The 26,713-nt window shown below is 34.5% G+C and overlaps 1 protein-coding gene across 3 annotated transcripts in view; it reads left to right on the forward strand.

The window, feature by feature from the left end:
* The window catches only part of LOC108761710 (uncharacterized), a 149,878-nt gene that overhangs the window by 94,482 nt on the left and 28,683 nt on the right, over positions 1-26,713 (forward strand). Inside the window, exons 4-11 of one of the 3 annotated variants that reach the window (XM_018508401.1) lie at positions 1-60; positions 5,229-5,412; positions 5,894-6,035; positions 7,225-8,176; positions 10,943-12,141; positions 14,187-14,468; positions 17,710-18,014; positions 20,849-21,159. The exon at positions 1-60 is cut by the window's left edge and continues 161 nt beyond it. In XM_018508401.1, the coding sequence (XP_018363903.1) occupies positions 1-60; positions 5,229-5,412; positions 5,894-6,035; positions 7,225-8,176; positions 10,943-12,141; positions 14,187-14,468; positions 17,710-18,014; positions 20,849-21,159 (3,435 nt within the window). The remainder of the gene's footprint in view (positions 61-5,228; positions 5,413-5,893; positions 6,036-7,224; positions 8,177-10,942; positions 12,142-14,186; positions 14,469-17,709; positions 18,015-20,848; positions 21,160-26,713) is intronic. The other 2 variants (XM_018508403.1, XM_018508402.1) reach the window with 2 other exon arrangements.

The following is a 26,713-nucleotide window of genomic DNA, read 5'->3' on the forward strand; positions in this document are numbered from 1 at the left end:
GCGGCAGCAGCACGGAACCAAGCATTGGCCTCACGCCCGACGACGAGAGTCCGTCCTTAGGTACCCTTTTTCCCGTTTATATCGTCTTTCCCTGTTTCCTATTTCCTAGCGGGACTACCGTTCCCTCCCCTATTTGCCGAACGCAATTAACTAACGTTCGCACGAAAGATGCCACTTGGATTGCTCTTGACGTTTTATTATTAATCTTTCTTTTTACCTAAAAGATATTGGTAAAAACGAGAAAAAATGCTTATGTTCCTGCATTGAAGTATTATGTACTGATACGACTTGAAATAATAATATGACAAATTAAATTAACGAGCAATTTAATTTGTGATATTACTACTCTAGCTTCAGTTTAGAGCTGTGTTTTAAGATCGACAAATACCTAATCGGCGCACAGTTTACTTGAACTAAAAATTGTATAAATTCACAAGAAATATTATTAGACGCGAAGAATCGCCTTGGCTAAATATAGCACTTTTCATTCATATGAGTTTAATCTCACCGATCGATTTTCACTTAATATTGTTAATACATTTTCTCAAATTAAATGTTTACCTCCACTGTTTTATTTAAATTAACGACATATTGAGTAGGAACAGTAGCGAGAGAGACCTATAAAAATAATTAAAAATAATTAAAAATAAATTGGATATAATTTGGCATTATGAATTTAACAGTGTATATTACATAGTCGGAAAATGTGTATTAAATTTAACACATTTTATGAATCCCAAACGGTCTGCCCAAATTTTTATGTTAATTTAACACAAAATAAATGTTAGCAAATAACAAATATTAAAAAATTAACACTGATTTAATTTGTAAAATCCTCGCACATATACATTTAATATGGCAAACCAGTTGAGCTTTGACATTTATGACATCACTTTTGTACGTTTATTTGAATATTCTTGCATGTTCGTATCTTCGGATACCACAGGTATCACATCGCACGGTTTCGGAATTCTGCGGTACTACTAACCACAGAAACTCTCGAGATTTGGGGCTATCACACGTATCTAAATTTTAACCCCAATTATAACAGAAAATAGATTGTAAAAATCGTACAGCTTGAATTAATTTATTATCCTATCTTGACATAAACCCTCCAAAACAATTTGAAATTATAAGAGATAATGTAAAATGACAATAACAGATACAAAGATTTTAAATAAATTCAAGTTCACATTGTATACATTTTTAGAAGATTTATTTTAAAGATGTCAGAGGATTTGCTGGTTGTTACCGTGTCGTGATCCATTGTTAACGCCAACGTTTCGTGAATCTTGCCGTTTATTTCATTAGAACGAGAAGCGCACTGATATTGAGCTGCAATTATTTTTTAAGATCCAATGAAATTAGTTATAACAGTACTTAGGAATATATCCCTTAATATATATTTCAGTCTAATATCCCATTGATGTTCCTTCATGCGCACATTAATGTTCTCCCGGTTTCACCGATGTATATTTTCCTGCAAAATATTTTGTACACTCTTGCGAAACTAAGTGAAGGTCTTTGGTCTTTAGGATTTCTCAAAATTTTGCCGATTCGGTCTATTATTCCTTTTACATATGGGACAATAAGCTTCTCTTATTTAACTTATCTTGTAGTTGTGTGTCCGAGTCCTTTGCCCTGCTCTTGTGTTTGCTGATTGTTCTGAAGTCTCAAAAATTAAAAGGTTTCTTTATCAAAAATCTGATGTGGATTGGATAAGATAATTTAAATATTATTAGTGTCGAATATGTTCCTGATCGATGCGCCTTACACAAAAATATCTTTCACTCACGCGAAAGTAAAAAAATATGTTTTTCTGCGCAACTTTTAGAACTCGTTTTTTCTACGCGGTTCTGCGTAACGCCGAACGAATATTTTCGACAAAATTGGCCAATATCTGATGGAACGGAAATCAATATCTCAATTTCTCGAGTACACACACTAGCAAACTGACATACTTGACGGCGAGAATTAGTTCGGTTCTTTTTTTTCCGGATATTCGTCACGAAACAGATAGAGCGTCACGAATCAGAGAAATACCGTGAATTGCGAACTAGCCGACAAAAATTTCATCTGGCTCATACTTTGCATGTTTTGCACTTATTTCGTACAGATTCTTCACGTATATCAATTTGCAAACATTTACATTACTTGCGGAATGTTAGGGACGATTGCGTTATTTATATTATTACTTAAGTTATTTTTTATTGTTTTTCTCACTTGGTATTGATTTGTACGTAAATTAACATTGAAAATTGTATTTCGATGTTTTAAGTACTTATTACGATACATATTTTTATATGTAATGTATAATAAATTAATTTATTATACATTACATATAACACGCGCGCACGCGCGCGCTCTAAATCATGCGACACATTTTTTCTTTTTCTTTTTTTTTAAGTCCGAATTTATATCCGTGAAAATGCACGACAATAACATACTCACACCCACACATCTCATTTATTTGTTTAGGAAAAAATGTTAATTTTTGAGGGTTGACAAGAGCAACAAGCCAACTCATTTACACCTCATTTGTGGTGCCACTGCATATGTGCACTTTATCAGACTCTTATATACTGCTCTCATATACTGTCTCATAGAAGAAATATTTGATTATGAAACTTGTTTTTGCTTATATTTTACGAAGCTACGAAGTTCATTAAAGAATCAAATTTTGCAATTTTATTCTTACAAACATCATAATAAATAAAATAATATGCTCCTTATTTACGGTGCAAATACATGTCTCCATGCTGATATTTTCTTTAGACTCGTTTCCTATAGTAAATTTTCTATAGTAAATTTCAGACAGTATATACACGTACACATTGCACGTACCTAATATTACAGTAACATTACAGTATTGTTGTCAATATATTAGAAATACATATTACATATTACAGTATAATATTACAGAAATATTAATGTATATTACATGTTGATAAACAACATTGAAATATCACAGTAATATTGTGGCAATATAACGTCTTAAGTAGCAGAATGACATTTATATGATTATAACAATCACAAATAGCATAGTAGTGAATAAAGTTCATAGAAATGAAATAATGCTGAATGACATTAAAATTGTTCTAAGATGCTTATGAGCATCGAATTATCAAATTGCTAGTCAATTTAACTTGTGATATTACTGCGTTATTTCAATGGAGTTTGCGTTTCAAAATCATTTTGATGCGCAATTTAAAAGACTACGTATGTAGTATATAAATTCACATTTATACAAGCACTTAAGATTCAATTAGATCGTTAAAAGGCATTTATCTCCTATTGTTTGTACGTGTATAAATAGAAAAGACAGATTGAAAGAGTCAATAAATAATTTATAAAATCATTTTAAATGTGCATTTAAAAACGCTTTTGGCACAGTTGAAAGAAAATTTTTTAAATTTAATTAATAAAATTCTTAAAGAATTTTATAAAGTAGAGACACTTTGGAAAATCAAAAAAGATTTTTATACGAGAAGCACGTATAAACAGCTTGTAGAAAACGCATTTTATGAGGAAGACGGGAAGAAAGGATAGGGAGGAAAAGATTATCGTCGAATGCAGCCCCGACTTATCGGATAGCGGATCGTCGGACGTACAAGTCTTTGACTTAGCTGACGTTTTCCTCCGTTCTGAGATATATATTTTCCCTTATTTCCATCGAAATGCTCCTACGAACGTACAACATAAACCTGCCGATTTGGCGGCCTGCCATTCAATTCGCGGAAAATAGGCGTGAAAGCATGTACACCCTCGCTCTCGAGAGGAGAGAAAGAAATGAGAGTGAGACTCTTTCGTACACAGAATCATCGGCATTCTATCGACAGCACTCACTCTCGCCAGTGCACCTGCGAATGATGGTGAATGATTAACTGGGGATTATTTACTCTCGTGCACTCAGAGAAGAACATATTGGTAATATCAATAAAGATAATTACACAAGCTTTATATGTAAAATTAATAGTTTATAGTTGAACTAATGTGTACATAGTTAAATAAACTGTGTTATATATAGTGTTAACTATAAAATAGTTTATTCTAATAAAAAAAATTATAATTGAATAAACTATTTCATAGTTAACTGTAAAATAGTTTATTGAACTATATATATATATATATATAATATATATGTACTTATATAATATAATAGTTAAATAAACTATTTCATAATTAACTATAAAATAATTTATTCAACTATTTATGCGCGCGCGCGCACACGCACACACACACACACACACACACACACAAAATTATATATTATTTAATGAATGATTTTGTATATCGCTTTCGCGTTGAATTTTATTGTGGATACCATAATATCAATTTCTTTTTCTCACTCTCATAATCAGAAAAAAATAATAGTAGCAATGATAAAGAACAACTACTTATACAAGTTTTATATCTAGAACTAATGTGTGTGTGTGTGTGTGTGTGTGTGTGTGTGTGTGTGAAGAGAGAGAGAGAGAGAGAGAAAGAGAGAGAGAATACTAATAATCGTATGTGATCATGAATGGATGAGTGTATATTCGTGGTCATGTACTTTCACGTATGGATTTGTATGGAACCATATATGAACGTGTTGTTATGCGACAATGCATGGTCATACATGATCACATATGATCAAATATGATCATGCATAATCGAGTATTCGAGTGCATAATCATATGAAATCATGCATGATGGTATACAGTTATATCCAAATTAGTATAATGACCACGTATGATCCGTATATGATCGTATGTGATCATGTCAGGTCAAAACTCGTGCATAATTATGGAATTTTCACACATGATCATGTATGACCATTTTTCCCGGATAATTACAGTTACAAATATAAAAAATTTTTCATTTATAAGTCAGAAGTGTATTACGAGGAAAAATGACTGAACGATCGATTTCTATTACTTCGCTTCCCTCGAATTGCTTTTAGCAGTTTGAGATATCAGTGCTTGCAATGTTTTATCGTGGCAGCGTATTTCTAGGATCATGAAATACTGAACATCGATGGAGGTAATGCGATTCCTGTTCAATTTCGGAAACTGTTTGAAAAGTATCGTAAAAGACGTTGCTTTTAAAATACATCGGAACTTCGGTGAATTAAATCGTTTTTGTCCTGGAAAGTCCCGCGAGGATATCCCTTCTTTCCCTGCACGCTTCCATTCCTTATTCTGTATCGCTCTCGGAAAATTTGTCATAAATCGAAAAATGTATGCCAGCAGGACACCAATCCGAGGACGACGGTTACATGAGCATGAATGGTCGGAAAGCGAAAATGGCACTGCTAGCATTACGTCCGGTTCCGGATTGTCCAGAGCCTCAGGATCCAGCAGGTGTTTCGACGCAGGAATTTCCACCACCCCCGGAAGAAGCTGAACGTATTATTTCGACTCTTCTGCCAATGTAAGTATAGGGTAAAACGGGATAATTTGGATAGGTTAACAGAAAATTTGAAATTGTATAAAAGATTGAGGTCGCATAGTGTATTCAATCAAACATACAAAATTTTACTTAAATAAAATTTATTTTTTAAGACAGCCTTAAATATAATTTATTAATTGCTATTTCTCTTTTATGCTGTTTTATGAGTTTGTGCAGTATTTTTCTATTTAGATATATGGAAATAAAATATTTTATTAACATTGCAACATTTAGTAAACTAATTAAGTTCACCGTGATATTCCATGATCTTTATCATATTACATGTTAAAAGTATTGGAAACATATTTATCATTGCCTACTTTATTATACACACACATATGTATGTTTTAAATCGTGAGGGCGATAAAATGAGAGGAAAGCTGATGCGACGCTAAATTCATCTAGATTATTCGATATATTAGTGTCTTTATCCCATTTCATTCCTGCTTCGTTTGTCGATCAGGGTTTCGCCAGGAAACTCGTCAAAGAAGAACGTAAGCCAGGCCTCAGAGCGACAAAGTAACGCCGGTAGTCGGCAGCAGTGGATAGTGGCCGTGGAGGATAGCATGCGTCATGGGAACGCGGTTACCACACAGACCACTCTCGTGAGTATCTTTTCGCTTTCTCTATTTTTCCGTTTTCCCTCTTTAATGGTTACCAATAACTTGATTTGCTTATGACAAGTCGGATCGAAATATACGTATGTCCGTAAACCAGATTGGCGCCTGGGAGATCATAATCTTGCGACTTTCTCGTCGATGTTCGTCGTAACGATACTGGTTTATGAGTCGACCGCGTAAAATCGAAACTATCGTATTTGATAAGCCCAATTCAAGCGAGACATCGATCTACGAATTAGTAAAGATTTCCGCATGATTTCATTAAGAATTGAAACGTTTTCTGTATTTGTACTTTTCAAGAAGATAGACAATAATAAACGATTTATTAGGACCGTATAATGTGAACATCACATGCTTTTTCGCATTTTAAACGATCTTAATAATGCTGAAAGACTTTTAAAATCTGTAAATAATTAATTCTTATTGCGAAAAATATTACCTCGCCGAGAGTTGAACCCGGATGGATCTCTTGCATTCCGTGTGAGCGTCCTAAGTCTTTAAACTACCATGGCCTTAGTAAAAAACTATTCTGTCAAAACAACATTTACTTTCATCTTGTATTTATTTACTTTCATCTTGTAGATCAATTTTGGAGATTCTTTTTTCAAGACATCATTTTTTTTAAGTATGAGTGAAAAATATCATGATGCCGCGTCTCTTTTGTTTCATCCTGTATCGTTTTTCTAAATATGAGAAATAGATTCTGTCGTTACTATTTTTCGAAAGTGCTATACGTACTAAGTCTATTATACATATATACATCTATAACAGATGTTTAATGGATATCCATGACAAATTTATAAAAGGACATCTGTTATGAATATAATAGGGATCCCTATTAGAAATCTATCTGACTTCTCCATCATATGGAGATAAATATCGCATGGAGCTGTGAAGGTTAGACGTCTAATGGATGTATTTTGCTTGGGTTTCTTTTTTCATTACTCTCTCTCTTTATATTTTATTAATTATTTATTATTTATTATTTAAAAAATAACAATGGCTAAAAATTCCTATATTAAAAGATATGAAAAATCACATGACCTCCTGTTACTTTTTTAAATTTAGAACGTAAGAAAAATAAACAAATTAAATTTTTTTTACTCCAAATTACTCGCAAATTTTCTAATATAATTTTCGGGACATCCTATTGTAACTTGATAAATTTTGATAGCCGAAAACCCGTCACCAGCGACCGTATGGTTGGGAGAATGGGACCGTAGAGTCGTTGCGGTTAACTCAACTGCCTAGTCCGCCCAGCAAATTCGCCAGTCTGCCGTACGATGTTAAGGTGTCCTTCAACTGGATCCCGCCACGAACGAACCCGAGCGCGGTGGAAAAGCACCGGGAAGTACGTCGTCGTTCCTCAGAGGAGTGTCTGGAGGACGAAGATGGCAGTCATCAGCGACAGAGCAGTCCCGATCGCGTCAGCTATTATTTGAGGAAACATCACCGCCAGCAGAACGAGATCATGAAGTCGAGCAGCGTGGAGGACCGTCTGCTGATGAACAGGTCGGACAAGGAGTTGATGCGACGCACTCGCAACGATTCGGATTCGAGCGAAGGCCAGTTTTCGAGAAACTCTGAGTCCGAGAGTCGGTCCTCGATACCACGCTCCAGCTCCGTCAGCGTCGAACGGTTCTCTATGCGCGCCAACTGCGACTCGTCAGACTTTTCACGCGCCAACTCCACGTCGAATGAACGCTTCCACTCGGACTTCTCGATCGCGGTGGCAAGCGCAAGTTCGAACGATCACGTATCCGTGCCGACTTCCGAACCGTTTTCCATACGCAATCTCGATTTTGTTTCGTTTGCGTTGCCGCACGTGGACTCGAGCGAACGTTTCTCCGCGCCTACATCCGACCGTTGTTCCGAGGAGCGCTACTCCGACCTGTTCTCCACACGTAATTCCGATTTCTCCGCACGAAATTCGGCCGATTTTAGAACGCAATCGGAGGAGGAGCGCTTTTCCGATGACTCTTTGGAGGAATTACTGCCACCACCGCCACCTATTAGCAAGAGACACTCTATTGCGTGGGAGGTTTCTTTGGAGGACGATCCTCTGTACGCGCCCGGCAGCACCAAGGTTGTCGGTAGAAGACGACGAAAGAGCAGCGATGTATCAAGTAAGTGTCTTTTGATTTATTTTCCAGAAAACAATAACAGAATAACAAATTTTTCGTAGCAATAAAAGGATTTATTTATCACATTCGTTAATTCTTTGCTTTATGACTTAATTTGTGATCGTTCCTTGGTTAGTTGCCATATTCTTGTGTTGCAAAATTCGCAATACATTCTTCGAAATTTTATTTGTATTATTATTAAAATATTCATTAATTTTTATTATGAATTATCTATAGATCATCAATTATTCTATTGAAATTCCATTTCTATTTTTGTTTTTATTTTATATAGTTTATTACAATTAATTAAATCATATTTTCGTTGGCATTATATACTCATTTTATTAATAAAGAGTTTTTTATTTCAAACAATAAATATTATAATTCGGCTCAAAATGATTAATATCAATTCAATAAATAAAAAGAGACCATGAGCTAAAGCAAGTTATTATTGCTAATATTTTAATATAATAAAAAACATCTTATAAACTAATGTTTCGACCTTCTAGATCTAGGAGATCCTTTTCAATGTTAAAATACATAATAAAGTTAACTTTAAACTAAACGGTGAAAATATATTTTTTTATTATAATTAGATGCTTATTAACAATAAATTAACGCTGATTACAATAATTCGTTCGAAAAAATATTCATTTAAGAGGCTTTTATTATTACATATTAGATACATACAATTGTGTCCTCTAACTTCCTATTCATACAACGTAAGTTTTTTATTGTCAAATTGAGGCATTTGATTTGAGTGAGGTCAAGATCACAAAGCGATGTATTTTAGAATTTATAAAAGAATTTTTTTATTCATAAAAATGTATTATAGTCCAGTTAAATGCAACTTTTGAAGGCCTTGTAAGATGTTCCGAGAAAATTCCAACTGGATCTTGTTCTAAGTGAACGGGCCTACAATTTGAAGGGGAGAGGGGGATCCATTTGAACGCGTAGAACCCTGCTAAAAAAAAAAATTAACCTTGAACTCAAAATTTAGTCATTTTTTCACATTAATCGAGCTTTATTTTTTAAACCGTAACCAAAAAAACATACATTACCATATTTAAAACCCGGATTAAGCATTTTCGCATCAAATCGAACATACATAAATTAAAGAAAATCGAAAATTTGATGTAAAAATTGTTCACTAGCTATCTCTAAATCTTAATATTTTTCTATAAAAATTTAAGATGTTCTTTTGGCACGAAATGGAAGTTTTTGAATCAAGAGACCAATTAAAAAGAAAATTTTTTTTCCTTGACAGTCTAATATATACATATATATATACATATATTATATAATATTGCATCTTTATCATTAAACGTTGTGAGAAGTTTTTACAGAAATTGACATCAAATGCAGGAGATCGGTAAAATATATTACAATAGATTTTTCTTGCAACTTTAATTTATAATTTTTCGAAATTGTGATATAACGGAGTATTTTGAATAATAAATTGTATTTTTTATATAAAAGGAACTACAGAAGAAGAGAGGGAGATAATACTTTTTGGCGTTTACAAAAAGTAATTTTGTTGAATTGTTCAACCTTCTGGAGATGACATTATCTTGTCATAAAAAAACAATTTTTCTATTTATATCAGATGCAATTATCTCCCAAACTATTCGTTATTACAAAAATGTTTCAAATTGAACTTACTTTGTTTCGAGGAGGACATTTTTTGATGGTCACAGTTCGAGAAATATTGAACATATTTCTTAAGTAGGATCCCCTTTCCACCAAGATCCCCAGATTTAATATCTCTAAATTTTTTTTGTGAGGCTTTATAAAAGAAGTTTACCAGAGAGACCTCACCACTTCTGAAAATATGAAGGATCAGATAAAAGATGCCTGCCAACAAATTAGTAAGGCAACTTTCGAGAGCGTGGAATTATCATTTAGGAATAGAATAAATTAGTGTATTAATGTGTTCAAGATCGTCCTTTCAAATACAGAAGAACGATTTTTAGACGTTTAGCGATAGGAAAACTTAAACAATCGCAAATGACTTTAAAAGACCTTGAAAGATCAACATATCATAAGTCAGTGAATTCATCGCGAAATGAGCTATACGTCTAACTAAACGAAAAAACATATTCCATTAAAATAAAGGTTACCTCGAAATCTTGGAAGCACATCCATCTAGAGGAGATCTATGATCATCAAAAGATGGTTCTCCTTGAAACAAAGTAAATTCAACTTAAAACAGTTTTTTTGGAATAACGAATAATTTGGAAGATAAAGTAATATATATTACGTCCAAACCTTCAAATGAGACATCTTGTACATATATCGATCTATGTCTAGCGGTATACAATTTTTCTGGCGATTAAAAGTATTATATATTCAACAATATATACATATTTTAAATTCTTAACTTTTTTTTATTAACAATAACATATCTGCACATATCTCAAATTTACCCTAATTTATCCCGAATTTATTGTTAAAATAAACGTTGCAATATGCAATATTAGCCTTTTAAATAATTCTGTCTTTTGAAATAAAATTTATATTTCTCTTGCACTTCTTACGCACTTTAAACTTTTTTTCATAGGAAACGATAGATCTTTGCTGAGCCTAATAAAATGTATATATATTATATATATATATATATGTGTATATATGAAATCATTTTTTCATCTGAGTTTCAAACAAACAGAATTATGAAAAAATCAAGTTTTGTCTTTATTTTTCCATCTGCCAATTTACATAAGCAGCAGAAGGTGAGTAAAGATATGGATGAAACAGTTGATCATGTTTCAGGTGTAGGTTCCGTTTCGAAGTTGCGCGACTTCGACGACTGGCAAGATCAGCGACTGTCAACGACTGATGACGATTTGATCTCGCCTTATTCGGATTCGTCCACGAACGATCTCGATCAGATACGGCCGCAGGAGCTTACGAAAAACGGCACTTATGTCATCAGGCGCGGCCGCAAGAAAGAGCGCAAAGTTCTACCGAAAACGCCGACCAAGACCAAGAGTCTGTCCTTCGAGAACGGCGAGAAAAGCAATCGATTGTCGGATGTAAAACGATACTCGAGCACTTTCGACAATATCAAGAGCCTATTGAAGGAGGGCAAACTGGAGAATCTGGACGAGTCGTCAGTAAAATTTATGATTCCGGTACCACCGCCGGATCTTATCCGAGTCGAGTCGATGCCGGCGATCAACAACGACGCCAGCAATCGGGCCCAGCTGGAAATCACTGTAGAAGAGGAAGAGGCGTCTGACATCTCGGATAAGGACAAGGAGCGCGACAACATCGAATTTTCTCAGCTACCACCGTCACCAGTCGAGGACGATCAAATGAATCGTTTGGACCAGTCAAGAGACTGCAACGGTCCGACAGCGTCTAACTTGGCGAATCTGGATATCGGTAGGTTATCGGCGAACAGTGCACTCGCCGAGACGACAACAAAGAAGAAACTTACAAGCGCGGTGAGCGATGAGAGACTAGCTTCTAAGATCCCGGTGAACTTGCTGATTGAGGATCAGATTGTGAAAAAGGCGCTCAAAGAGAATCGTCGGCAACTGGAGAAGGTAAGCGACGCAATCAAGGAGATCGAGAACGTGAAGAACAGCGAATCCTATTGCGAAAGCAAACTCTGGCAGAACGGTGACCTGAAACATAATTCGAAGCGGAACAGTTTCGAGAACGATGGGTTTCCGGTCTACGATGGCCGGAAACCCGTTACGATCGATGGCAGCCCCTATGACAGCAGGACGCGCGGCAGGAAGAAGCAGCAGCAGCAGCAGTACAACTCTGACTCCGAGACATCGAAGACCAGCTCGGACGCGGACTTCGAGGATCGGAGAAAATTGAACGGTGCCACCGATGTCGTCTACTCGTCCGGCAGGCGGTTGCGCCAGAATGGTATCGAGAATCACAAAAACGATCAGAAGCAGATCGAGAACGTGATCGACGCTATTCTGGAGGATTCAAAGAATCCGGAATTCCAGGTAGGAGTGGAATCAGTGAGTTTCGCGAACTCGATCGCATAATTCAAATATCTCACGAATATCAACCGCGAGTCGATCATGCGTTACCTTGTACACCCATGTCGTGTCGCTTGAAATGTTGACGCGAAAAGACGTAACGGAAATAGAGTCTATCTCTACAGTAAGGGTTATAAAGATGCATCTGCGTCGTGAAAAATGCGGAAGCTATACGGTTCGTGGTGGGCGTGTGCCGCGATGGTGAAAAGGTGTCGAGCAGCTAGGATCGAAGTGGGCCGCCCCATCTATAAATTAGTAGCATTACCTCTATAAAATAGGATTCCATTAGCGATGCTGATTCTACGATCGCATTTTTCGTCGTGAAATGTGGAAGTATCTGAGGAATTGCCGCACGTGCAACCTGCTGCCTGCAAATCCATTTTTACTTATTCCCACGTAATTAATTCTAGTGAAAGGTTTTAATTTTTTATCATGTAATGTATATCATATAATGTTATATCAAATGTATCTATTAATATCTTTAACTCTCTCGATCAGTTCTCATTTAATAATTACGTTTTTGTTTAAATTATAATCAATAAGTATAATGTTGGCACATAAATCATATGATCAAAATTTCTCGAGATACATTCGCCTTTTTTAATTAAAAATGTAAAAAAATAATAAATGTCACAATTAATAATCACATTCAGAGAAAAATATAATAATAGCAACTATATTATTAAGTTAGGTGACACTAAACTAATTTTGTATTATGTAGAATTAATGTACATAGTTGTGTGAATATAATATTTTATAGCTGCAATAACTATAAAATAGTTTATTCAATCACATATATATACATTCTACATATAAAACTTATATAATTGTCAACTATGCAGTTCTAATCACTATCTTTTTTTAAGTACAATTAGTTACTTTTTCAACCTGCTGAAAACATTTCTCAAATATAAAACTGTGAATCGATTCATTGCTTCGGTAAAAATATCAAACTCACCAACATTGTCATCGAGGTGAATGACCATTCATGCCCATATCTCCACGAGATCTCTTTCATCATATTATAAGTTCTGAATCTAGCTAGTTTCCATTGAAAATTTGTATATTGAACTCTTTAGAGGCTTTTTATGTTGATGTAAAATTAAATCTTGACTATACATATCTCGCAATAATGTTTGTCAAAACACAATATGATATTTGAAAAAAAAGTTTAGGATTTGTAAAGTAAATAGTGCTACTCAATAAGCTGAGTGAAAAATCCTGATGAATCATTCGAAAAATCAATTTTGTCAGAAATAGAAGTGATTTTCGGTATTGGTAGAGCAAGTAATTTGTTTTCTTCCTATTTATTGTAAGCGATGTGAAAACAGATTATCTTATATTATACATTTTCACTCTAATGTTTACAAAAGCTGTGCGAGATTAAATTTTCTGATTTGAAAATTTCCGCATAGAGAGATGTCATACGACTCTATAGTATTTTTATTGATACAGTCATATACAATCACAGTAAAAAGATTCTCATATCACGTACGATAAATAATAGCAAGTCATTTGCTTTATTTAATAAAGTTAAAAAAATGACCAACCGGTTAGCTTCTGACATCACATTCATCAAGCAATGTTGATTCAATTTAATAAATACTATTTGCCTTATAAGTTATTGAATTTTTTTCAGAACTCTACGTGTATATTATGTCGAACTTTTGAAATATTAATGACGAGTATATTTTAACTATTCAACTAGCTGCTATTTTGATAAAACATTATTTTGAATAGTTAATCCTTCAAGCTTATTGCTCCCACAAATCGAAACTGATTCACGATGAACTAAATGCTAAGATGCAGAGATAGACTGATTTTCCATAAATTTATTTCTCTTTTCGGGAACAGAATCTAAACATTTTTTTATGATTACATTGCAAGCGAGTGCGATTTTTTGTGAGGGATGAATTCATTCATCGATGAAGTTAATAAAATTTTCTCTTGATCTCAAACTAGCTTAGAAATTGCTTTGTTCTGAACTGCAGTTTGCTGTATCTTGACAGGTCAATGTTGATGTAATGGAATTCCCGCCATTGCCGCCCTCGCCTGTTGAGGAAGCTGATGAAGAAAGTTGCTCGGATGTCGGCCAAAACGCCGTGATGACGTCACTGAAATCCAAGGGTCACAGCAGTAGTCGAACTGTAGAGTACAGGCCAAGGGTACCACCCCATCGTGTTCCATCGATCATCGACCCGAAAGATAAGGCTTCTTTGAATACCAGATCCATGGATGCTGGTTTTACCAGGGGGAGACGTACACCGACCACCAATAATTCCAGGCGAGAGGTGAGTCTATTTGAAATATTCACACGGGAATAAAACGTACAATTTTGGTCTCTCGATGAGGATTAACATTTGCATTTTTCCCATTTCGGATTGCTTGACAGTTTTTATGTGACTGTTTAAATAGTAAAATAATAATAATAATGTATAATAATATTATGATAAATTATAAATAATATAAATTATAAATGATATATGTATAGTAGGTAAATATGTAGTTTAAAGGAGCCCCCCCCCTTCAATGACCTTGACCTTAACATATGTTGTCATGACCCTGTGTGACCTTGAGAAAATTTTAACCGTCACTCGTTAAAAAGTTATAAATAAAAGAAGTTTAAGAAATAACGTATATGATATCTCTTTTCCACCATATAAAATATAAATGTTCTGCTTTAAGTGTATTGTGGAAATGTCCACTAAGGAGGCCTGACTCGAAGCTTTGTGGTCGGCCGCAGCGTTTCGTCCTGGTCCCACACTACTAGACTCATCAGTAAGGCGATGTAGTGTGGGACTTGCCTTAGACGCCTGGAATGATTCCAGAATAATATTCTATTTAAAAGGAATTCGCGCGGCGCGGTACTACGCGAACCGAGTGAGTTCCGTGGACCTCTAGTGGCGAGTCGCCACAGTATTTTACAACTTTCCACGCGAAGCGACTCCTACCCCACCTCCCTCCCTGCTTGGGGGCGCATGACTTTCACCTGAAGCGACTCCCACCTTACCTCCTCCTCTGCTTGGGGGCGCACGACTTTCTGAAAAAAATATAGGTGAAAGTCGTGCGCCCCCCCAAGCAGGGGGGAGGTGGGATGGGAGTAAAATTTTTATTTTATATAGCAGAAATGTGACGTTATTTTTTAAACTTCTTTTGTTTATAACTTTTTAACGAGTGACGTCCAACGGTTAAAATTTTCTCAAGGTCACTCAGGATCATGACCTTGACAACATATGTCAAGGTTAAAGTCATTGGGGGGACTCCCCTAAACTACATATTTACCATATGGTAATATGAAATGCTCGTTTATACTATGTCCTATATACAGGGTGTTTGATAATTAATGAAAAATCTGTTGCATAGGGACAAAATGGACTAAACTGAAAAGAAAAGTCCTTTGTCATTTTACAATTTTCGTAATAGTTAACAAGATATTAATTACTAAAAATTGTCGAAAATTAGTCTTCAATAATTTTTTACTCAAATACTACCAGCTTTACAGAAAACCTGCAAGAAATAAAAATTGTTTACTATATTCTCATAGAGCTCTAAGAATTTTTTCAGAATTTTTTATCAACTTTTTAGTATTGCATTTTCTTATTTTTACCAACGTGAGAAAATATGGTATTAAAAAATTCTAAAAAAATTCTCAAAACTTTACGAGAAGAAAATAAACAATTTTTGTCTCTTACAGTTTTTCTATAAAGTTGATAGTTTTTGAGTAAAAAATTATTGAAAATCAATTTTCGGCAATTTTTAGCAATTAATATCTTGTTAACTATTGCAAAAATTGCAAAATTGTAGAGGACTTTTCTTCGCAGTTTAGTCCATTTTGCCTCTATGTAAAAGATTTTTCATTAATTATCAAACACCCTGTATAATAGAAAATTAATACTACTATGATAAATTTTACGCAATTAAACTTATATATTATAATTTTGATACTTAATACACATGTCGAACATTTCGACTCGCTTTGGAATTATCATCAGCGATGTATTGCTTTTCTGAAGATTTAATACATTCCTCCCTTTACATAGGCAGCCACTAATAGATTGGATGATTCAAAGTGAGGTGCAAGAATTTGGTAGTAAAAATAATACGTAAAAAATTTTAAAATCTATATATACATTGCACCAAAATCTTTAGGGTATATTTAATTCAATGAATTGAGAGTGACTTGCCATATGAGGAGAAGGAGCGTGTTAACAAAGAATAGAGAAACCGTATTTATAAGAAATTTTGAAATAAAGTTGCACAGATCATTTTAATTAAAATCAGTCAATAAAACATGTTGGTCGTGACCAAGCAAAGGTAGGATTGTCCCAGGTGGGATTGTCGATAATTTAATGATATTCGAAAAACAATAACCGATTTTCTTCAAAGAAGTGTTGCATGTTCTAAAAGTGTGATTTTGCCCTTATAACAAAAATACATGTCCTTTATTTTTATCTAGAAAAAAACATTTTTAGCTCATCAAAATCGGAGAGGAACACTTCCATGGGTTCCTTGTTAGTACTATATTATTGCAACATTTGCTATCTTACTGCGATATAATTGGAACATTGCAATGTTGCTGCAATACTTTGGATTTAATGATTTAGGACCATAATACACAAAATATTTAAAGAGGGCACTTCATGTAATGCTGATTCTACAATGAGTCGGTAGTCGGAAGTTTTAGTCTTAATTGGTGAAGTTGGCCAATTAGCTATTGTGTGTATGTGGTCGGCCATTGATCAACTTCACCGATAAGACTTGGGATTACCGACTTATTGTAGAATTAGCATAACAGATAAAAAAATCGAATTTTTTTGCACATTTAATATTTTAATCCATTAAAAATATGTCTCTTGAGTTGGGGAATGAAATTCGGAGACTTAATTACAGATGATTTTATTGTCGACCAGTCAAGCAGGTAAAGCACTGAGAGTGCGGTAAATTTTTCTGTCGACCTCAGGTTTTATCTAGTATGTCGTTAATTGATTATCAGATGTCAATAAGTAGGATGTTGTAAATATGTTGTAGAATGAATGACTAAGTGACGTTATTAATTGGTCAAAAAGACTATATTATTAGGTACAATTTAAATAGGTACATTTAACATGATATCAATAAACTAAAACGATTAACTATTGATGTCAAATCGACTACTTGCTGTCTATCTGGGTTTATTCTATAAAATACTTCGCCAAAATATTTTCTTATTAAATAAAATATCGTCCATTTTTTTCAGATAACTACCTTTGAATATAATTAACTCTATTAATAGTATTTCTTTGATTAGATTAATTTAAAATTAACAATTTATTAATTTTGAAATTACTTGGCATCGGCCGATGTGAGAGGTATGTGCTGTGCAATTGAACTTGTGTGTTGTGTACAAGTGCACCGCTATTATATTTAAGATTATTATATATGAGATTTTTAAAATTTTGCGATTATAATGTTATTAATTATTAAAATATATTTCTTGGGCTATATTTCTTGTCGCATACGTTCTTATTAATTAAATGTCCTTTTATCCTTCAGATACCCGTGGAACGAAGAACTCTGCCCACTGATTTACCAGGACCATCTCGTCGACGACCGTTCACGAAAAGGCACTCGCCATCAGCGGAGGCGTGCTCTTCCGGGAGCAGCAACAACGGTAGTGGTCTGCATACCGGTGGCAGCGTCGTTACCGGCACTGGTTCCGGTATGCAGACATCGTGTTCCTTACCGGAGACCCCAGTGTTCGCCAGGGGCAGCGATATCCCTAGAACACCACAACACGCTGGCAATCCTACGCAGTCAAGGCGGCAACCCGGCTGGTATGCACCTACCACAGCTACCGGGTAAGCATCAATATTTCCTTATTTGTTTTGCACTCGAAAAATATCAGAATAGATATTGGCTATATTCAACAGAGAAAACTGATCAGTAAACACTGAGTGATTCTTTAATATTATTAGTTTCTACATGTAGATCCAGCAAAGAACCAATCATACTAAAGGCAAGATCCAATTATTGAAGAATCATTGAGGATTCACTGAAAATTTTTATATATGTACTCTCTACATTTTTTTAAGTGAAATCTCTTAAAAATTGAAAATTCTGCCACTTTTTTTCAAGAAAAAAAATCAAATTTAAGTTCCTTTCTCTCTTTTCATTATAACTATTACTTCTTATATAAAGCAGCCAATACAGTAGATAATTTTTAATAAATTTTTTGTTGCTAAAAGCAAATTCGTAAATGGAATGCTATCACATTATTTTTTTTTAATATTTTAGCTCAAATGTACTTAAAAATGCCATTTTTGGTACTTTTAAGTTCAATTTTCTAAAAAACGTAACTTGATCAACAATTTCATTTACGGATTTATTTTCAGCGACAAAAAATTTGTAACAATCACTCTATTCCATGATCTAAAAAAAATTTTAATTTGTGGGACAATGTTATTATGGACGTTTTCCAGCAAGGACACAGTGTAACACAGTGAATTATTTCATCCTGTTTTAATGTTGGCGCACAACAAAAATGTAACGATTCATTGTGTTACATTGGGTACATCTGATAGGCACATTCCGTAAATTAAATCCAAAAATATAGATCAAACAAAAGCAATAGCTTCTGAGCGCTTAGAGAACGATTGTAATATTAAATGCATCCACTGTGTAACTACATAAGTAAGTCGGTCAATTGTAGGATGATCATACATCCGGCTTTTCCGGACACTTTTTTCGAGCATCAAGTTTTCAACGTGTCCAGATGCACTCTTTTTGGTACTCATTTTCGCGGACGTAGGAACAGTCCTTTCCGACTCTGTCATTTTCCTATACGCTATACCGCGTTATGATAAAAAAATCCCAAATAATGATACTATCTAGTTGGCCTATTGTTAGATATCATCGTATCATCAAACAGAAGTGACACGTATGGCTTTAGGTTTAGGGTGATCGATTCGTGATCTAAAGCTCCGGGTTCGATTCCACCCGTACCCTGTATACGCGTTTTTCGCATCTAGAGATCATCTACATCTGCTTCCACAGACTTCTATATATTACACTAGACTGCTAATTTTGTCCCTTTAACTGTGCTGTCTAAAATTTGCCAAAGATATACGCATGCTCAAAATAAGGCCCACGTCAGTCTATGCATTCCATATCACAGAGAGAAATATATGATACAATATCTTGAACCAATCACAGAGATGTATACAACATTTTGAGTCAATTATGGAGAGACTGGTCACATGACTTATTGGCATCTCTTTTCTGTACGTGTAGTTACATAACGGTCTTATTCTACATCTAATTCGTGCAGACACCACTTTTAAGTAAAGAAATATGGAGAGTTATCAGTCTAGTATAACACATAGAAGTCTGTATCTGCCTCTGTCCTAATTTCGAGCATATAACCTGCATAACTTTTCTATAAAGTAAATGGTTTAGTAAGCTGACAACGTTAGTCGCCATACTGAGGTAAAAAATGGATAAAGAAATCTGTAATTTCTTTCTTTTTCCAACTTTGGACACAAAATACACCAGAAGCAGATATATTAGCATTTTTAATATCGTGAAAAAGAAATTTTTATTTTATAAAATTAATACGAAAAAATTATTATGAGGTCTGTTCGCGTTGCTTACACTTTTTGTACTCAGCATCTTCGCTTTCTCCCTTTTCAACGCGCAAATATACAATATATCTATCCCACTTTAAGTGCAAAAATATTTAAGCATTTCAAACAAAAATCCTAACTAATCGATAATACAGGCGGCTTCAGCCTCTCCTTAAAACACAAATAAGGCACATATCATGAACATTTTATAAAGCATAGTGCTATTAGACAAATCACCCATTTTGACAGATACACAGTGAATTGAAAGTATAGCAGGAGGATCCGTCGGGTGTATATCAATTGGTCACATTACTAATTGGCTAATTTAAAATAATATAATCTCATTGATGAAGCAGTGAAAAATTACTAGAAACAGAGCGATGTGAGTGGTGTGTGCAATTAAACTGTGTATAAGTGCGCCATTCCCAATCAAGTTTTTTTGAGCTTATTTGTAGAAATTCCCATGACTCGTTCACGCCGCAAATGAGCTCAATTTCTTGGTTGCAATCTCAGATTACGTGACGGGATCTCCGCTATTATGCACAATGGGTCATCTTACCGAAATACTATTAAAGACGGTCGGTTCTCGTGGAAATAGTACTGCATTCAATAAGTGGTAATCTTATTTAAGATCTTTTTTATTCTTGCACTTTGTGAACGGGTATACATGATGCAATAAGTTGAAGTGAAACGAATTTATATTTGCGTCACTTCAACTTATTGCACCGTGTGCATCAATTCAAAGAATGCAGGAATAAAAAATACATACCTCTGGTGTCCTACTTTTGTACTACTTTTCAATTTGCTAATGTCCTAATTTATCTAGATTAGATCTGATCATCCTAATCAATCATAAGGCATTTTCCTTGTTGAAAAATGCTTTATGATCGGTCGATCTTTGGAATTTTTATAGAATTCTTTTATTACACAAAAAGCGATTGAAAAATAAGAGCAAGATATATATACTTAGTCTATTTGTTAAAATTGATTTAGACTTTTTCCTTTTTAGGTATGTTTCATACATAAGAAAAGTTAGTCATTCTTTACTGATCTTGTTGCTTCATTTTCAGCTATCGACGAAACAATCCTGGTCTGGAGCAGGCCATAATTGGCACTGAGCTTCTCCGACTGGCAGGGGGCCCGAATCGCGGATGGTATCCCACCAGAAAGGCAAATCAGCCACGGCCGGCGTCAATCGAACATCTCGAACGGCTGAACAACGCCTATGATGCACGATTACCGGGCACCGGGGACCAGAGGAAGCCGCTGACTCTGCCCACAAACATCACACCCAACAAATACTTCGGCCAAAGTAAGCACAGCTCCGCCTCCAGCACTCGTGAGGCGCTACGGAGGGTCACTAGCTTGCTCATCAAGAAAGGTAAGCGTCGGGGATTTGCGCTGTTAGAAAAAGAGTACTACGCCTAAACGTTCAGCGTATGGCGTAGTTAGAAAACACGACGTTATCAGTAACTTTGAGATATCATGAACCTCGTTTGTGTTCAAAATGGATTTCACGGTTCTGGTATCCGTTTTTTTTTCGACAGTACTATTATGAATTTAACATACGATCAAATATACTTCCGATAATGCACATTAAAAAAGACGCGCATGTGGACATAATTGTTTGACTTGATACTTTGAATCATTTTATGACATATTAACGGCATTTGTAATAGTATTGCTGATGAACCGTAAACTGTTAGTTGGAACACAAATGTGGACATAATTTTCAAATATTGCTGTGATAGAGATTTTGTAAGCGATAAGCAATAATTTTTCTTGAATTGTAATCAAAATGTGTATCATATGTTTGTATTTATAGAAACTTCCCAGACAATACAAAAGTCCAAAATTGAGATGTCTTTAAGACATCTTTTAGTTGCAAAAAATGTCTTATGTCCCCATTTTAGATATTTTGTATTGTCTGGGTTAGTTTATTTATGATTTTCTTAAATCTCTCAAGAAAACATTTCTTAAATTCAATTTTTTTAAGACTGTGTATTGCTTTTCTATATATTATTTCATAACAAATTCTTAATAAATCAAAATGTGCTTTGTGATGTTATTCAAATAATATTACTAAGAATTATAACAGGAAAAATTTCAGAATAATTCAAATTTTTTTTATACAAGAAATTAAGAATAAATTACAGAAGTCAACCGATATATTTGTGATATATACATTTTTTAATATTTTATTTATTTTAACAGAGAAAATTAATAATAGCAAATAACAGTATAGCACATATACAGGGTGTCTCAAAAAGGTCGGGACATCTAAATATCTCGGGAAATATAAGTTTTACAGAAAAGTGTTTCAGACAAAAGTTATATGGTTTAAAAATATCTATTTACTGATCCTATCAGTTTGACCTTGGGTTGCGTAGCCAAGGTCAGATCAAGATTACATTAATTTTCTTAAATGGAACACCCTATTTTTGATTCAAGAATCTAATAGCAGATGTCGAGAGCTTTCCACAACGCTATAATGAAATATTTTTTTATGAAATACTTTTCAAGTTATAATGCTTCAAAGTTACAGTATCGCCGGCATTAGCATTACCCAAGATATGTAATACCATGATTTGAAGTATTATAACTTGAAAAGTATTTCATAAAAAAATATTTCATTATAGCGTTGTGGAAAGCTCTCGACATCTGCTATTAGATTCTTGAATCAAAAATAGGGTATTCCATTTCAGAAAATCAATGTAAACTTGATTTGACCTTGGCTACGCAACCCAAGGTCAAACTGATAGAATCAGTAAATAGATATTTTTAAACCATATAACTTTTGTCTGAAACACTTTTCTGTAAAACTTGTATTTCCCGAGATATTTAGGTGTCCCGACCTTTTTGGGACACCCTGTATAATAATACAAAACGGCTTATAATTATTTAATTACTCTGTCCATACATATTTAATTTAAAAAGTAACAGCATTGATTAATCTTTATAATTGCCATTATCGCTTTAAAAAAATCACTCGCGTCGTGTTTCCTAAAAATTTCGCTATTTGAAATTCCGTAAGCTTTGATAAGTGACCTGCAAAAGAGTTTTCTAACTAGTATCGTGTGACCTTTCGTGGCATTTGGGTGCTACTGATTTTAATACTCTCTTACTCTTTGATGTCTTGGAATGCTTGTTTTTATGTAATTTACTATTATTAGATAATTATTAGGAAGTTATGATTTATATTTATGCATATTCTTGATGAAAAAATTTCTCATACTTTTAAAAATTTATAAGTGTCGGTGAAGAATATAAATTACTCAGCAAACAGAAATATACTACAATATAACCTTAGAATAACACGTGATATATTATAACAGAATGTTTTATCATAGTGATATTAATGTATTTTGTTGTATATATATATATATATATATATAATAAGATCTTATGTGAATCTTGTATTATTTTATTATTTGCTTGTTATATAATAAAATAACAATAACATAATCAGGATGACATTTGTATAACATGTTATGTTGCAGCTAGATAAGTGTTATATAACAGAGGTGCTAAAGTTTGCGGATTATCGCCGTGATCCATTCGTAATGCTGACGTTTTGTGAACCTTGCTCATTTCATCAAGGAGGAAGAGCACACTGATCCTGAACTGTTCCCCCAGAGGACTCCCTATAAACTTTATTAAAGGAAGAATGTTTGGAGGATTGGGAGAGGGAGAAGAGCAGTCCTTCATATTCTACTTACGTTATAGCCCATACCTCTGTTCAAGTTATCTGAATATTTCTGGATTTCTAAAGTCTCTCTGTATTTCCTTGGAAAATATAATGCCGTTATAATTGTAGTAATTATTTTATCAAATAGTATTTGATGTCCTGACTTAATGCTGATTGTGTGACATATTTCAATATGACATCCAGTTGATGTTCCTTCATGTGTATTGTCCGTTCTCCCGATTTCACCAATGTATACTTTCCCGCAAGAGCAAGAACATATTTTATATTTCTGCAGAACTGAGTGAACGCTTTCGGTCTTTAGGATTTCTCTAAGATTTGTCCGATCTTCCTTGGGGATTTAAAAATGGTTCGGATATTGTGTTTGTTCAAAATCCTGCCAATCTCTCTCTCCGGTCTGTTGTTCCTTTTACATATAGGAGAATAGAAAGGCTTCTCTTGCTTAACTCATCCTGTAGTTGTTGTATGTCCAAGTTCGTTGCCCTGTTAATAAGATTCCAAAAGAAGAAATTATTAGTGAAATAGAGTCAATCATCTATAACTTCCCTGCAGAATAAGCAGATGATATACGGACAAATGGAGCTAATATCCTCTACAAGGCCAAACATTCAGTGTCCAACATCACCAGAAAAGAGCGACTTGCAGGAACTAAAGAAAGACCCAGACATCATCGTATTTCCAGCAGACAAAGGCGACAGTGGTCAGGAACACATTAAATTACAGGATGAAGATAAAGACACTCCTTTTGAATGAAACGTAGAATAGACTCAACAAATAAAGATTCAACAAACAAGATTATACGAAACATCAGTGTTTTTAATAAAAAAAAAAGCAGGTTTCTCAGTAAAACTAAAGCAACATTGAAACCCAAGAATTCCCTTTCACCAAGATTATATGTACTGCCGAACATACGTAAACCTGATGTCCCTCTCGGACTATCTATCAGTGTTATAAAATCCTATGTATGACCTGTCACTTCTTCTAGCTCGTAAATTACAATCTCTAGTAGAAATGACTGCATTGCATAAACCCGATAAACTTTGTACGAAAAATCCAAAAGAATTCGTCTTTACTCTAAATGTTGGTGAGCTTTGATATAGACTCACTTTTCACGAAGGTGTAAATCAAAGAAACTCTGAATATAATTAAGACCTCACTTAAAAAGTTCCTAACAACATTATCCCTTTAATTAAGCATTGCCTAACAACCACATACTTCTCCTGTAACGGCGAATTCTATGAACAGACTTCTGGGACGGCTATGGACGATACATTCGTAATCTGTAGACACGATATATAGTGAAGAACTTAAGGCTTCTGAGTAGTCAGCATGCGATTCAAAATCAGTCAGTGCCCTGGCGAAATGTGGCGAAATCGGTAGTCACACACACAAGCACAAGTCCATGCACATGTGCTCTTGGCGCGCCGAAAACGAGCACATGTACATGGGCTCATGCTTATGTATGTGTTACAGCTCCTCGCCACGATAAATGGCTGAACTTATAGGCGTGGAAAAGTGACGTTTTGACGACGAAATTTGTACTGCATGCCATTTCGTTATTATTTGCTTAATTGTGAAAATGCGATGTACTTATGAAAGTCCCAAAAATGGGTAGAAACTATAGTTATTCTGGAATTTGATACGTAAAAGCGTATATTTCATTCATTTTAACAGCTGTTCAAACCGTTTGTTTCTGCCCATTTTTACAGGTATTTTAAAGCAATCTCGTCATTCAGACTTATCCAAATTGTCTTTATTTACAAATGACTTACAGCATAAATTTACGTGTCATTTCTCGCTTCTGACGTCACGATTTCAACATGGCCGCCATGACTACTCAGAAGCCTTAATAAATTCTTAAACTTCCTCGATCAACATCCCAGTATCTGGTATCATAGAAGAGAATGGACGGCTCTCCTTCCTGAATGTTCTTGTCACAAAATAAGTTGACAACCCTGAGTAATCAAATATACAGGAAGCTAACACACAATGATAGATATCTACATGCCGAATCACACCATCCAGCACAAAAACAAGCAACAATACACTCACTTGTGCATAGAGCATTAAGTATCTCTGACAAAGAATACCTGCAGACAGAACTCAACCACTTGAAACAAACCTTACAACGGATGTAATAGGAAAGATATTAACAGGACAATCAGCAAACACAAGATCAGGGCAAGGAACTCGGACATACGACAACCACAAGATGAGTTAAACAACAGATGTTTTTCTATATAAGCCTCTCATATGTAAAAGGAACATACCTGATCGGCAAGATTTTGAACAAATACAATATACGAACGATTTTCAGGTCCCCAAGGAAGATCGGTCATATCTTGAGAAATCCTAAAGATCGAAGGCCTCCACTCATTCTGCAAAAGTATAAAATACCTTGATTTTGCAGGAAAGTATACATCGGTGAAATCGGGAGAACGGTCATGTGCACATGAAGAAACATCAATGGGATATCAGATTGAAATATCACATAGTCAGCATTGGCAAAATACAGCATTGAGTCAGGATACCAAATATTATTTGATAAAATAATTACTATAGCTATAACAGCATCATATTTTCCAAGGAAATACAGAGAGGTTCTAGAAATCCAGAAACATCCAGATAACTTAAACAGAGACATGGGCTATAACGTAAGTAGAATATGAAGAACCGCTCTTCTCCCTCTCCCTTCCTCCAAACACTAACTCTTTAACAAAGTTTATATAAAGGAAGTCCTCCGGAGCAATTCAGTGAGCTTCTCGCCCTAATGAAGTGAACGGCAAGGTTCTCGAAACGTTGGCATTAGCAATGGATCACGATGCGGCAATAATCCGCAAGCCTTTTGGCATCTCTGAAGAAAATTCCGTGAAAATCTTAAAAGTTTCATCAAGTTATACATTTATATATTTAATATGATTGTTATATTATTATTACGATACCTGCGCTCGACAGTGTAAATCTTTTATTACGCTAACAAATAGCGAGCAAAAAGATATATGAAATATATATATTTTATAATTATATATATATTTCATTATATAATTATTTTACATATGTGATATTCCGCATATGTGAAAATCAGTAGAAACTGATATAACTGAACTAAATCTTCAGATTCACTTATGAAAGAAATATATTGTAACTGTACGTGTTCCATCTGTTTGACAATATCTGTTAACCAAATATGTCACAGAGCTGTACATCCGTTAATATTACAGTGTTTATA

The sequence above is a fragment of the Trachymyrmex cornetzi genome, unplaced genomic scaffold (genome assembly GCF_001594075.2).
Source record: "Trachymyrmex cornetzi isolate Tcor2-1 unplaced genomic scaffold, Tcor1.1 scaffold26, whole genome shotgun sequence".
NCBI classification, from domain to species: domain Eukaryota; kingdom Metazoa; phylum Arthropoda; class Insecta; order Hymenoptera; family Formicidae; genus Trachymyrmex; species Trachymyrmex cornetzi.